At 49.7% G+C, this 15,375-nt stretch overlaps 1 protein-coding gene across 1 annotated transcript in view; it reads left to right on the top strand.

The window, feature by feature from the left end:
- The window catches only part of F13A1 (coagulation factor XIII A chain), a 59,864-nt gene extending 56,669 nt beyond the window's left edge, over window positions 1-3,195 (top strand). The window contains 2 exon segments of the mRNA XM_049764959.1: window positions 2,012-2,148; window positions 3,039-3,195. Coding sequence (XP_049620916.1) covers window positions 2,012-2,148; window positions 3,039-3,192 — 291 coding nt within the window. The 3' untranslated portion in view covers window positions 3,193-3,195.
- The last annotated feature ends 12,180 nt before the right edge of the window (window positions 3,196-15,375 follow it).

Here is a 15,375-nt window from a genome sequence, read left to right on the forward strand (position 1 = left end):
CCTCTCCTCCTCCTCCTTCTTTTACTCCCCCTCCCCTTCCTCCCTTTCTTCCTCTTCTTTTTCCTCTTCTCCTCTCCTTCTCTCCCCCTCCTCTTCCCCCGTCCCCCTCCTCCATCCTTTCCCCTCCATCCTCCCTTTTGCACCCCCAGGAGAGCCCCAGCTGTGCTGCCCATGGGTCGGGGTCCAGAGATCCAGCCACAGTGTTGGTAAACTGACTCACTAGGCCCTGATCCACCACATCAGACACTCGGTCAGGGTGACCCCAAGAAGTGGCCATTGGTCCAGAGGCTCCTGGTTTGGCATCAGAGGCCTTTCTGGGGCTGCTGGCATAGTCAGAGGAGGCCCCATAGGGCCCACAGGCACCACCTGACCTCAAATGGAAAGTCTCTCAGGGTTCGTGGACATTGCAGATCAAGGCTGAGGGCACAGGATCCGTTTTCAAGTCGGTTCAGAGTCAGGCTTCTTCCGGCAGCTGTGCTCGACTCAGGGGGCCGTGGGTGAAGCCTCAAAGGGCCCTTTCCTGGGCTCCAGAAAATAAAGACGCTATTTCCAGTAAAAAAAAAAAAAAAAAAAAAATCCCAGGGACTATTTTTGCCTCTGCTGTCAGAGCTCCGTGCTGGGGAGCTGAAGGCCACTCAGGGTGGAGTCCCATGTGTCGCACTGGGCCAGACAGTGGGGCCCACATCTGTGTGCTTGGGGAGATGCTAAACCGTGAGAGCCTGACCAGGAAATGGCCCCTAAGACGGGCCCAGCTAACACCGCGCTTCACTTGGGAAATCACCCAGTTCAAGTGCAGATAAAACACTTTGTTTGGGGCCCTGTAGCAGGACAGCCCCTGAAGAGGTTGACTGATGGAGGGATGGAGAATGAGGCCCTTTTCTTCCAGCTCGGAGCACGTGTCTGCCACCCTGTCTAGCCCACGGTTCTGAGGTGAAACGGCGGGTAAACAGCTCGCAGACAATCAGGCTCGTGGAAATATTTGCTTTATTCGGATGGACAAAACTGAAGTCCAAAGACTCCGATTCAGTTCCAGCCAGCAAAAGCCTCTCGCCTTCCACAGACCCTTGCTCTTATAGTCCAGAGTCAGGTCCCACCCAATGGTGGGATCAGATACCAACCAATGGTGGAAGCAGAATCAGGTCCTACCCTAGGGTGGGGGCAGAATGCCAGGTCACACCCTAGGGTAGGGCACAATCACCTAATCAGATTAGGGTGAGCAACATAGTAATCCCCCAAAATATTTACATACACAACAGGGCCCGAGTGACAGCACAGCGGGGAGGGCATCTGCCTTGTATGCAGCTGGCCTAGGTTTGATCTCCGGCATCCCGTACGGTCCCCTAGGCCTGTCCGGAATGATTCCTGAGTGCAAGAATGGCCGGCAGTGACCCCTGAGCACCTCCAGGTGTGACCCCAAAACGAACAGCAACAATCAAGCTTTATTTCATTTGGGACACATTCAAGCCACGCAGAGGCTGCTGGCAGGGACCTGGCCTCCGTGGACCTCTGAGCTCTCTCCCTCCCGTCGTTGGCCCATTTTTTATAAACAAACATTTCCATGGAGGACCGTGGCTGTGTCCACCCGCCTGCCACCTTCTCCCTCCTCCACCAGTCACCGCCTGACCTCAGGGATCCCTGCAGCAGGCAGGAAACGTGGACAGAGCTGCCCCTGGCCTGGCCCTGTGCCCTTCCACTCCTGCTGGCGAAGCGCAGCTGGTGGCCGAGCCATTAGCAGCAGCCCTAATTAGTTCGGTTTCCATAATGAGGGGGACAGGATGGTTCTAATTAGTAATTTTCCACGCTCTTCTTGGCCCATTTGCCCAGCAACGCCGTAAGCCAGCTCCTGACACGGGTGGCCTCCGGCCTCGCCACAGGGAACGCGGGTCTGTCTGGCAAGGCAGAGCCTGGGGGTACAGGCTGTGGATGGGCGGACAGGGTCTCGAGGACACCGTGGGCAAGATGGAACCGGGGCTTGGCCGCTGACTCCCCTCCCCTGGCCTCTGCATTGCAGGTTCGGGGCGCCAAGGTGGCCGGTTCCGACATGGTGGTGTCAGTGCAGTTCACCAACCCTCTGAAGGAGCCACTGCAGAACGTCTGGATGCGCGTGGAGGGTCCCGGTGTGATGCTGCCTATGAGGAAGATGTTCCGGTAGGCGCCAGGGAAGGGTTTGTGTCAGGTGGCAATGAAGGCCGGCTTCCATCCTGGTTCTGTGGAGCAAAGGGCCCCTCCACGTGAGGCCTCCCAAACTCATTGTCCGGGCTCCCACAGGGCCCAGCCCTTCCTTCACGCCCAGTTCCTGCAGCAGTGGCTGCTGCTGCTGCCTCACGAGACCAGCGGCTTGTTCCATGAACATTCATCTTCCAGGTCGATGTTGCCCGTAAAGGCAGCTCAGGGTCATGAGTTACGGCAAGGAACGTTTCCGGCTCCGACTGGGCTTAATCGCCCGGTTTCCCCTTGCACACACCGCAGTCCATCCGCTCACGGGAGAATGATCCCGTGTGCCCAAGGGGCCCGGCGTGATGAGGGCCACGCCTCAGGGCCGGAGCGAGGTATGCGCACGGAAACTCACGATATGGACGTGGGGACCGGCGTCATGTGGCCGGCCCACAATTCCAAAATGGGGAACTCAGCGGCAGTGTTGGCTACGGAAGCCTCCGTTACTCCTGCTGCCCTGACCGAGGCCCCAGAGATGGTGCGGGAAAATGTTGGTTTGTGAAGTGACCGAGCTCAGGGAGGGGACAGAGCTTGAAGGGTGCCGGGCACAGAAATGGTTGGAACAGGGTCCCCCCGGAATGTCCAAGACTCGGACAGCCAGGGCATCTGGACAGTCTCATCAGCTGAGATGACCAGTGGCTGAGGGGAGTCAGTCACAGTTCACATTGAGCTGGAATCCAGACGCCATGTCCTGGGGCCCTCCCCAGGCTTTCCTGGCCTGATGGACTGGCCAATACCGGCTCCAATATTGGCCACAACTTGAAAGCACCACCCTGGGCCTGTGGTGCTCCCACTGCCCTCAAGTCTCCCTCCTCCCCCCACAGGGAGATCCGGCCAGGTGCCACGGTGCAGTGGGAGGAGGTCTTCCGGCCCTGGATGCCCGGGCCCCGAAAGCTGATTGCCAGCCTGACCAGCGACTCCCTGCGGCACGTGTATGGAGAACTTGACCTGCAGATACAAAGGCGCCCGGTGGCCTGAGCGGGACACAGAGACATGCCTGCCCCACACACACACACCCCCGCAAAGCTCGTCTGCTCCCGCTTCAGCTGAGGCTGCAGGCCGAGGCCAGTTCCAGCCTCCCCCTCCCAGTGCCATAGGCCCCTCCACAAGCTCTGAGCATCGCCCCAATTAAACCCTAATTAGCTCCGCAGCTCACCTGCCTGTGACTCATCAATCATTCAGCAAACAGCTCAGCTCTGAGCATCGAGGACCAAATATCGAGCACTGGGACGGGAGAGCTCAGTGCAGGGGCCTTTGGGACGGGCTTCTGGGGAGGGTCCGGGGGGGGGGGGGCAGAACTCAAGGCCCCTCCTGGAGTCAGGTTCTGCCCTCAGAGCTGGAGTCGAGCAGAGATTCATCCATCTTTCTGCCATCCACGGGGCCCTGGAGCCACTGAGTCCGTTGGCGAGTTCTCAGCCTTTGAGGGGAGAAGGAGGCAAGTACTGCATCCTGGGGAGCTAATGGGGGCTTCAGGTACGGGGTGAGGGTCAATCTCTGACTAGCATGCATCCCGTCCCTCTGCCCATCTGAGCACGGCCCTCTCACCTGACCCCTCTACACACCCCAGCGTGCGCTATGGGTGTCTGCAGAGCTCACAGCCCTGCCATGGGGCAGATGGACAGTTGTAGGTGGCATTGGTGAGGACCCCAGCCAGGCCCTCATGAGCTGGAGGATGTATGGACTTGCCAAGCAGACCCTAATGAAGTGAACCCAGACTTATGTGCTCCAAGCCTCACAGACAGGCCTACTGGGCCAGCAGGTGTGGTCAAGAGCAGCCCATGATATCTACCCAGGTCAGTCTCAGCCTAACAGACATGCAAAGGTTTGGTCAGCTGGGGTCAGAGGGCCCTCTCCGCAGCTCAGTTCTATCACCCAAGCCCCCCTGCATTTCCATCACCTGTGCCTCTTCCATGGCCCTCCAAGTGGCTCCATCCCCTGAGCCCTCCCTGAAGCTTCATCTTCCAGGCTCCCCTCTCCCTTCCTGTACCAAGTCTCCATACCTGCCCTTTTTTAATGGCAAGCAGATAGCTCACTAAATGGCTTGGCCCAGCACACTTTTTTTTACTAGACAAATGTAACCGAAGTTTCCCATAAAGCCAATCTAACGGCATTGGCCCCATGTGGAGTAACTGACGGCCTTGCATCTGCAGTATGGACCACGACATATGGATCTGCAGGGCCCTGAGCAGTAGGGGAAGGGGCATGCCTGCATGCATCAGGACAAAAGTGGTTCTCAAAGGTGCTTCTCTCTCCTCAGCTCCTCCACTGTTTCTCCTCTGCCCAGCACCATCCCCAGGGCCAGTCAAGGCTTTTCTCAAAATGCTCTTGAGTGAATCGTGGGCAGCCAACACGATCACCACCTTCCAGTTCTAGAGCAGGGAGAGGATGGGACAGGTGTAACATTGGGGGTGCAGCTGCTTCAGGGCTCAGGGTTGAGGTGTAAATTGGAGGGGGCCTACATGAAGGAAACTGGAGTAGCCAAAAATAAGCACAGAGCCAGGAGTGAGCCCTGAGCAGAGAGCCAGGAGTAAATCCTGGGGCCAGAGACATAGCACAACTGTAGGGCATTTGCCTTTGCATCCAGCAGACCCAGGAGGGACCCAGTTTGATTCCTGGCATCCCATACGGTACCCCAGCCTGCCAGGGATGATTTCTGAGTGCAGAGCCAAGAGTAACCCCTGAGTGCTGCTGGGTGTAGTCCAAAAATCATCCATCAATCAATTAATAAATGAAAAAAGTTTAAAAACTAAAGGAGTGAGCCCTGAGTACAGAGCCAGAAGTAATCCCTGAACACAAAGCAAGGATTAATCCCTGAACATAGAGCCAGGAGTGAGTCCTGAGCACAGAGCCAGGAATGAGCCCTTAGCATGGCTCGGTGTGTCTCCAAAGCCAAACCCACAACAATGCTGAGTAGGGGCTGCTAGAACTGAGCAGGGGTGTGGCCAGCACCCACCATTGTCCGCAGAGGGTCCCTTGTGACTTGCTCCAAGGCCAGACCAGCAGACCGGCCTTGCTCCATCCAGTTCCTAGGGATGGGACGCTGGGTGTGACAACTGTCCTCCCATCGTGACTACTGGGAGCATTAACTTGTTCTCTGGGTTCTTTCCTGCTTTGTAGAGGGCACCAAGTCAGGATGACCACAGAGGGCCATGACCAGCAGGCAGGGGCCACAAACCAGGAACCTGCGACCAGTCCACTGGGCCCTGAGCCTACTGGGGGAATTCAGTCTCCAGGGACCACATCAGGGCTATGTCAGACAAGGCTCCTAAGTCTGGGAAGACAGTGGGAAGGATAGGTGCCTCTCACTGGTCACCTCTATGCTTTGTGGGCAGGCGGGTATGTGGGCATGCGGGAGCCTCCGTGAAGTCCCTCCAGGCTGAGTTTTGGCAAGGCTCCCTGGGAATGTTGAAAGAACCTCACTGTCTGCTGACCCATCACGATTATTTGCTTTGCCAAAAAGTGACTAACAGCACCAAATGACTAAGATTTAAGCCAGTGCCCACTTTCCAACTCCTAGAAGGAGTTTCTACTTCCAGGCCACGCGTGGCCTGTTGGGTAGCACAGACCGACCGAATCCTGTGGCAGTGGCGGCAATCTGGTGAGTGGGGAGGACGTGGGCACCAGGTGACCCAGAGCAGCCTCGGCCCAAAGCCCCTCTCTCCTGTGCTTACCATGGACAAGTCCATCTGGTCGGCTGCCACAGGCATTCGAGACTGAGACTGGACACCATCAACGGGGACAGGGTGAGGTGGACCGGGAGTCGGGACTGCACTGAGCATCTCAATGGGCATGCCCAGGGTCTTCACACCTCCCTGGAAGTGCTCACTGAGTCTCCCCACCTCACCAGACCCCACAGCCCCACTCATGTCACCCATAGAGCCAGGGACTCTGGGGGTGGGAAAAGACCCTTTCTCCAAACACCAGCTGCAGGAAGCTGAGGGAGTCAGCAATGAGCACAGTAAGAGAAGACTCACCCGATGCCCAGACTCCCACAAACACAAGTTCTTGCCACTCCAGCCCCCAAGGCCTCCAGGAGCCAAACACACTTTGGTTGGTGCAACTGGGCTGGAGAAGGAATGAAGTGATTCCTGAAACACTTCCACGTCTAAGGATCCCTCAGGAGGAGGTTGTCTGTCTGCTGACATCACGGACACCAACTGAACACCAACCATCTCAAAATGCCAAAAGGCTCAGCCCCAGTGCCTACACCCGCCCAGAAAGTTGGGGTGTTGTGTCTTTGAAGAACGAGGCCTCCAGGGGGTATGATAGTGGCCTCTATGTCCTTCCTACCAAGTCTGGGTAGGAAGAGTTGAGGCCCAGCCCCGTTCCTGCGCCTGCTCTGTGCAGGGGCGGAGAAAGGCAGCCCTGCAGATGTCTCCTGCAGTGGAAGATGCATGCCTGTCACTCCCGCCTTCCCAGAAAATGAGTGCATGAGAACTACATTCCACAGAAATCAAAATTAATTCAAGAATTAAAAATTAAGTCAAAAACTAAATCAAGAATGAAAAGGTTTGCGAGGACGCCTTGAAGGAAGGCCACATCATTCCTTCACAGCCTCTCTTGCGAGTGAACACCAGCTGGCAAGTCCTGAGGAAGACAGGCATGGGGCCTGGGCAGGGCCTGGTGCTGGCCCAGGGCTCTGAGCTGCTGTTTCTCCTCGTGATTTGGTCTGAGATTTATCCTCATTCTCTCCCCTAGCCTTCTGGTGGCCCCGGGGGAGGCACTCAGGCTCTCTGCCTCCCCTGCACTGGCTCTTTTGCATATTCATGCAGAATTCTGGTTTTCTATGAAAGAGTGACGAATACATGCATATTTGTGAGCAAGCTGTGGCTGTCCTTAATGCATATGAATTAAAATGTGGGCAGAGCAGAGAGCGGTAACAGTGCCAACGTGAGCTCACCCATCCAGATGGGGAGACTGAGGAAGCTGCAAGGCGAGCTCCTTCCTAAAGTTTCAGCCGCCTGCGAACCGAATTTCATTGACTTTTATGACAACATCCCTTGAATCCCGTTACATCTGTTCCTTATCTACAGAGAGAAAAGCTCTTATTTTTTAATGAGTGAAACATGATGACAAAGCGACGTGACAATATTGTTCTCCTCCGTGACCTCTTTTTTTTTTAATTTTTATTTTTAATTATGAGAACAAGGGTGCAAAGAAAGAGGACAAGGTAAAGTTACAGTGGAAGGACAATCACCCATAACATAATTCTCAGAAGTCCCCTTGCTGATATCTTAACTTTGAAATTTCAGCCAAAGAACATTAAGATAAATAAGACAGAATCCATGTACAATTACTTTGTCCCTCAAGTCCCCAGATTGTAACACATTATAATATTTCTTAACAGTACACAAGGCAATCTAAAGCCATAAAACTTACGTAACTCCTTAAACATTACAGGCATAGTATTTTCTTACATTTCCATATACATGCATATTAGCTTAAGTTAACCTCAAATTTTAAGTGAGTTCTTTTTAAGGATTAGAGTCAAAGGAGCACAGTAAAAATGGTGTTAGAGTGGCAATTGTTGTTTGCATAGGCCCACCAAAATATGAGGGACATGGAAAGAAATAACCTCCGTGACCTCTTAGTCATCTACGTGGCGACGCTAAACCAGTGCTAATTTATCAGAACATATTTATTGTTTGGAACAGAGAAGCATCTTCATTAACCTGCTAAAGCATTAGCAAGGTTTTGGGAGCTCCCATCTCAAGCACATTTCCACCAGAGACTAAAGTTCACCAAGTTAGGCATGCTGGTCTGCAGAATAAATCAACTTTCTATTAAATGGTCTTGCACGAGTCTTTTTTGTTCTTTTAAAGCATATCTGGGTACGATTGGCAAAGCCACGCAATCTGCTCAAGTTCAGTGCTTTCCACCACATTGATATAATGCCAGACACGTAATAAGTTATTAACCCATTTAAGTTGGAATTAATTCAACCTATGTTGTAAGGCTCCACATGTCAGATCCCTTCCTGGGGAAATGGGTCTGGATCATGGATTGTCGCAGGAAATAATCTAAACCAGGCTGATAGGGTGAATCATGCGTGGTTGGGTAGCTTTCTGCCTGAGAGAGACAGAGAGACAGAGACAGAGAGAGACAGAGAACTGTCTATCAAAACTGGAGTTGTTTTTACGTTGTCAATATTTATATATGACAAGTTATTAAAATCATTTTTGCTCTGTGATTATTTTTTACTTTTTTATTTAAACACCGTGGTTACAAGGTTGTTCAAAATGCAGTCTCAAGCATTTTTTTCCATGGATAAAGTTGTTTATAATTGAGTTACAGGCATATAATAGAACTGTAGTTTTTATTGAGTACAGAGATCACCCCCAGATGGAGGAATAAGGATAAAAAGACTATCCTGAGTCAATCCCACCCAGGTGTGCTTGAGACATGTAAAACAAGATGATAAGTAGGAAAATCTTTGTTTTGAGTGAAGCCAAGTTGTAAACAAACAGATAGAAACCAGGGATGATTTTTTGTATAGAAATTGAACTTTGACATGCCCCTTGGATACCTCCACTGTAATGACAATTTAACCTGGACACACCCCCTTGGACATGTCCCCTTATCATGCAGAGAGGAAAAAGAAAAACTTGGACCATTGGGAAGGGGCCCATGATAGTGACCAGAGCAGCACCAGCCAGTCTACATTGGGCCAGAAATAAAGCATCAGCAAGATGCTGCTGCTTTGTAGCTATCCCTCTATCTCTCTCTATTGAACCTGGAGCTACGAGCCTCCCCTGGCCACCTCCGGACTGTAAATCTCAATCTCTCTCTCTCTCTCTCTCTCTCTCTCTCTCTCTCTCTCTCTCTCCTCTCTCTCTCTCTCATCTCTCTCTCTCTCTCTCTCTCTCTCTCTCTCTCTCTCTCTCTCTCTCTCTCTCAGTCCCAGGCGGGCAGTCTCTAATCAGAGGTCTCAAAGTCAATTTACCTGGGGGCCGCAGGAGGCAAAGTCGGGGTGAGGCAGGGCCACATAAGGGATTTCACAAAAAAAAAGCCCTCAAACATCATTATTAACAGTTTTAATTATTTCTTCTGAACATGAATAGAACATTGAGTGAAGATCATGAACAGTTCTTCTGAACATGGCATTTTTTGCCTATTCCTTGCTGCCAGAGACTTGACAGTGCTTCTCACAAATCTAAACCACATTTGGCTTTAGAGAGGAAGCAGTTGAGATCCTCAGTATGGCTTGAAGATGATCATCATTAAGTCTAGACCTGTACTTTGACTTATTGAAGTTCAATGTAGAGAATAACTTTTCACACAAATATGTGCTCCCAAAAAAAAGGCACATGGTGCACTTGAACATTCGGGAAAGCTCAGGGAAGATGGGGGCAATTCTCTCAAAAATTATCCATGCATGTCTGCTTTTCCACTAATCTCCCTGAACTTGGCTTTGAGATCAGAGTTGCATTGCAGGTCAATGAGCTCCATTTGAAGCACAGGAGGGGCATCTTGCACATCAAAGGAAAAGGGGTCCACAAAAATTTGGAAAGTGACTCTGTGCTTTTTGAAGTCTGCAAAGCTTAAAAAATAGCATCAACATATTTCTCACCACTGAATGGTATGCCTGAATCCACAAGTTCCTTGCATGCTCGGAAATGCAAAGGTTTGTCTGAGAGCTGGGATTTCCATAACACAAGTTTTGTGGAGAATGCTCTCACGTTGTCATAGGCAGCACTGATAAGCTGCCCTGGGCCTTGTAACATCTTGTTTAGTACATTCAGCTTATGTGTGATGTCAACAAGAAAAACTAAGTCCATGAGCCATTTGTGATCACTCAATTCAGAAACAGCATTTCCATCCTTCTCCATGTAGGCTTTTATTTCTTCTCTCTACTCAAAAAATCTTTCCAGGACATTTCCCCTGCTGAGCCAATGTACCTCGGTGAAATAGAGCACATCTCCATATTCTGACTCCATTTCCTCTAAAAAGGCACGAACCTCCTGTGCTTTAAGCCCCTGGCTCTGATTTGGTTGATGCATTTCACAACAACAGACATCACATTGTCACATGGCAGGCATTTACTGCAAAGGGCCTGCTGATGGATAATGCAGTGAAGAGCAATGGCCTTCTCTACACCCTCCTCTTCAAGTTTTTTTTTTTTGAACAAGTGCCACCAGTCCATTTTTCCTCCTGTCATCGATGGTGCTCCATTGGTTATTATTACAACAAACCTCTTCCATGGCAAACCTGCATTCTCAATGGTATCACACAGATGCTGAAATATCTCATTAGCGGTGGTCTGGCCATGCATTGGAATTATTGTCAGCAGCTCCTCTGTCAATTCAAAGTTGCCATCAACACCACGGACATAAATTGTGAGCTGCACAGTGTCTGTTATATCTGTGCTCTCGTCAAGAGCAACTGAGTATGCATCAAAACATTTGGCTTTCTCACACAGTTGATGATAAATGTCACTTGACATGTCAGAAATGCGCTCTGCCACAGTGTTGGCAGAAGGGCTGATTTTGCTAAACTGACCTTTCTTTTCCGGACAGATAATACTTGCAGCCTGTAACATGCATTTTTTTTTAAACAAACTCTCCTTCTGTGAATGATTTCCCTGCCTTAGCAATCATCTCACTAACCATGTAACTAGCTGCAACTGATGCAACATTCTCTTTGGTTGCTTTCTTGAAGAAATCTTGTTGCCTCATTAGACATGCTTTAAGACTGGCAATCCACTTGGCTCTCTCATTTCCTTGATATTTTGCACATCCCTCAGTATGTTTAGTTGAATAATGGCGTTTCAAGTTCTATTCCTTGTGCACTGCAACTTTCTCTGAGCAAATAAGACATGTGGGGATGCCCCTGTGCTCAACAAAGAAATACTGTGTCTCCCACTTTTCCTGAAATTGTCTGTGCTCGTCATCAATCTTTCTCTTCACTGCAGGCTTTGATGAAGTCATGATGAAGGTATAACAAAATCTAATTCTGTAATAAACTTCTCCTTCTCTCCCTTCTCTCCCTCAGGCCTCCGATAATGCAAGGGACAGCAGACAGGAGCAGTGGAAATGACATCTGTGCTAGGCGCAAAGTATTCGCGATTATTCGCATTAGTAAGAAAAAAATCGCATTAAACATTTGCATACCCCGAATGGAACTGCTCGGGGTATGCGAATGTTTAATGCGATTTTTTAATAATGCGATATATTTTTTTTTTTTGGTTTTTGGGCCACACCCTGTGACGCTCAGGGGTTACTCCTGGCTATGCGCTCAGAAGTTGCTCCTGGCTTCTTGGGGGACCATATGGGACGCCGGGGGATCGAACCGCGGTTCGTCCTAGGCTAGCGCAGGCAAGGCAGGCACCTTACCTCCAGCGCCACCGCCCAGCCCCAATAATGCGATTTTTATTGTGATTATTCGGTAAGCAAATAATCGCAAATACTGCGATATTTAAAGACCGGCTGCGGGCCACGAAATGTTGTATGGAGGGCCAGAGTTTGAGACCCCTGTTCTACATGTTAGCATTCCTGGGTGGGCTCTTGACCCCACTTGGCGCTGGGCCCCACAGGCCCCTTTGAGCTTTGTAGCACCGAGACTGGGCAGCCTTGGGCTCTGCAGCCTGCAGCTCTGTATCCCTGGCAGCCTTGGGTCTCTGCAATCTTTGTTTTGGGTCAGTGGTCGGCAGCTCCAGTCAGGTCATGTGGTATTGGGGGGCCTGACTTTCTGTGTGTACCATCCTATGTATTTTCGGTTTTAAAAATGTGGCTCTCAGGGCCGGAGAGATAGCATGGAGGTAGAGCGTTTGCCTCTCATGCAGAAGGTCGGTGGTTCCTATCCCGGCGTCCCATAGGGTCCCCCGAGCCTGCCGTGGGCGATTTCTGAGCGTAGAGCCAGGAATAACCCCTGAGCATTGCCAGTTTGTGACCCAAACACCAAAAAAATAAAAAAAATAAAAATGTGGCTCTCAAAATAAATTTCGATCATGGTTTTGGCAAGATTTGGCTCAGTTGAAAAAAAGGTTGCCAACCACTGTTCTCGTTGAAACCAAGTTGTAAATTGTGAACTAACACTAGACATGTACGTGGTCCCATCCACAGAGCATGCACAAACGTAGTATGGGTTCCATTTGGTACTTTGTTCCTTTTTCTTTGCATTGTGATCTCTCCCACTGGCCTATTATAATAAGAAATAAGAAAGAACTTCAATAGGAGTTCTTTAATACAATATAGTTTAGCTTTATAAATCCATGACCAATCCCCCCAAATAGTGTCGGTGAAACATCAAAATAAAAGTTGAATTTGTATGGGGCCGGAGAGATAGCATGGAGGTAAGGTGTTTGCCTCTCATGCAGGAGGTCATCGGTTCGAATCCCGGCGTCCCATATATGGTCCTCCCGTGCCTGCCAGGAGCAATTTCTGAGCCTGGAGCCAGGAATAACCCCTGAGCACTGCCGGGTGTGACCCAAAAACCACAAAAAAAAAAAAAAAAAAAAAAAAAAAGTTGAATTTGTAAAATATTTCCTAAAGTAATTTTAGTAAGGAATTAAGTTTACAAATATTATGATAGCCACAAAAATAATTACAGAGCTAAAGATTTTGCTATTGTTTCTAATGTCCTGTTCGCTTTGTTAGTGAACTATTTCAGAAAGGCTTAAATCAGGTGTGTTTTTAAAGTAGAATATATTAAAATTTTCAAAAGTCATAAACACTCCATAAATTGCAAGGATCTATTCAACTGGGTTTCACTTAAATAAAATTAAATTCTGTAGATGAACCAATATTCAAAAGGGCAAAAGAAAGAAAATTATTCAGGATGGCCAAGAATTACTTTTATTTTCAAGGATGAGGTTTGCTCTCATGTAGATTATGTTTGAAGTACATTATCCAAGTAATGGAAATATAGGAATGATCACACTAATTGCAAAACATTACCATCGCTTTTATGTCAATGTAGAAAAAGATGAATGAGGAAAAACAAAGCGAACAATTTTTCCAGAATATTTTACACAGAATTCATAGAAGTGGTGGGGAGATGTGTTTAAAATGCAGTCCCAAATTAAAACTACTCCAGCATCAAAGAGTCTGTAATGTAAATGGCAAGACTGATTATCTGGTGATTATAGTATATACATATTCTAATGTAATAAGCGATGAATGAACTTTTATTTTTGCCAGCTTCCAACCATCTGTGTGTTCACATATTAAATAAACTCAAACAAGATCGGCAAGATTATAAACTGCCACGGAACAACACTTGTGATCCTTGGGCTGAAGCTATTGTGTGCAACAAGGATAAAGCACTCCAAGTCCCTCTGGAAAGCCCGGGGGCTGGGAGAGAGCACAGGGGCCCTTAGGGGGCTGGGACTCAACACAGGCTGGTCAGAGCTCTGGAGAGGGGCCATGTCCACCTGGTCCACATATGGAACCATGTGGCTAGGACCAGCATGGCTCTAGCTCTGGGCAGTGGCCCTGGACTGAGCCAGGCTTAGCAGGGTGGGATGGTGCCAGACTTGGGCTGGGGTCAGAGCTGAGACCACCAAGAGGAGGACCAAGGAGACATAAGAGGGGGCAGAGGGCAGGGTGGGAACACAGGGGCAGGACAGGGGACAGAGAGGTAGGGGTGGGGGATGGGTGGTGGCCTGAAGATGGGAACATTAGGACGGGTGGGGTTCAGGACACTTGTGGGACGAGCAGCAACTCTGCATCAATGCAAGCATCAATGTTGTGACCTAATCTACAATCCAATTGATGTTTTCTTAAAGTTCTCACTAGCAGCGTCAAGGGCCAGCCCCATCTCCACCCCTGCCTCCATGCCTCTGTCCCTCCCTGATATGGCCTCTGCCCTCACAGCAGCTGCAAGAAGCCACGTCCATACTGGTGACCAGGACATGCACCTCATGTGAACCAACCTGAGCTGCAGCATGAGCTGGGCTTGGCTGCATCAGAGCCACACACACACAGCTGCTGTCTGTCCATGAGCCTAGGGCCTGCACATGCTTCCACCCCCAGGGCTTGTGCAGAAGAGGACATAGGGAACAGAAGCTGGGCCCCCTGCTCATCGTGTCTTTCAGAAACAAGCCTGTGCTCATGTGTTTCATGCAGGTTCATGCATGTCCAGCATGCATTCTCATGCGTTGAATTGTGCTCATACATGTGCGTTGTGCCATGTGTTACTGTATGATTTATGTGTATGTGTGTTCACTTCTGAGCATGTGTGTTTATATGCATCTCTGTATATTTGTGTGATTGTGTGTGCATGTGTTGTATTGTGGGCATGTGGGACCCTTTTGCATGTGTTCACATGTGTGTGCATGTATTTGTGTGAATTTGTGTTTGTGTATATCCATTTGTATACAAGTAGAATTGTGTCCACTCAGGTGTGGGCATCCCAGTAGTGATATTAAGTCATCAATAAGAAAGGTGAAATCCATATCATCAATACATAACAGCTGACAGAATCCTTCTAATTCTATATGGCAACTATTTACTATTCTTTGTGATAACCCAGACTGATTGGCAGAAAGACTTAAATGTAGGATGAAGAAACCAACCCTACGCCAATTCCTAAACCTAATAGTAACCCCACTCCTACCCCTATCCCTACCCCTAATCTTAACCCTAACTCTAATCCTAACCCAAAGGTCATGGGCTTGGCCTAAGGGTGGGGTACACCCCTTGGCTGGGGTGGGGTACACAGGGCTTCCAGCTCTGCTCTTGCCCCTCAGGACCCCTCTGCCTAGGGCTGCAGAACTTCTCTCCTCTGGGTTGGGGGTCTCTGCTCTCATTGGAGAATGAGGAGCCTTGTTTTCCCGTCTCACATTTAAAGGTTATTGGACTCCCCAGACTTGCCTGTTTTGAGCAGAGGCAGAGAATGAGCAGCTTATGAATGTTTTATGGAGACTGACATTTGACTAAGGGAGAGAATGGGAACCAATAGTTGCCTGGAAAACAGAAGGCCAGAAGGTTCCGGGATCACCCTGCTAGGGCCAGGGCCACTTTTCCACAGTCAACAGAGAAAAGGGTGGAGGGACAGGAGCAGACAGAGCTGGACTGTCCCTGGACCAGGTCTGCTGCCCTGGAGACACACACATAGCAGCACTCTAAGGTAGGGGAGTCAGTTCTTGGACAGGAGGGGATAGCCTGGCCCAGCTGAGGCCCCTTAGTCAAATGCCCTGTCCAGTCCCCCTTAGCCCATCTG

This window comes from Suncus etruscus, chromosome 18 (assembly GCF_024139225.1).
Source record: "Suncus etruscus isolate mSunEtr1 chromosome 18, mSunEtr1.pri.cur, whole genome shotgun sequence".
Lineage (NCBI taxonomy): Eukaryota > Metazoa > Chordata > Mammalia > Eulipotyphla > Soricidae > Suncus > Suncus etruscus.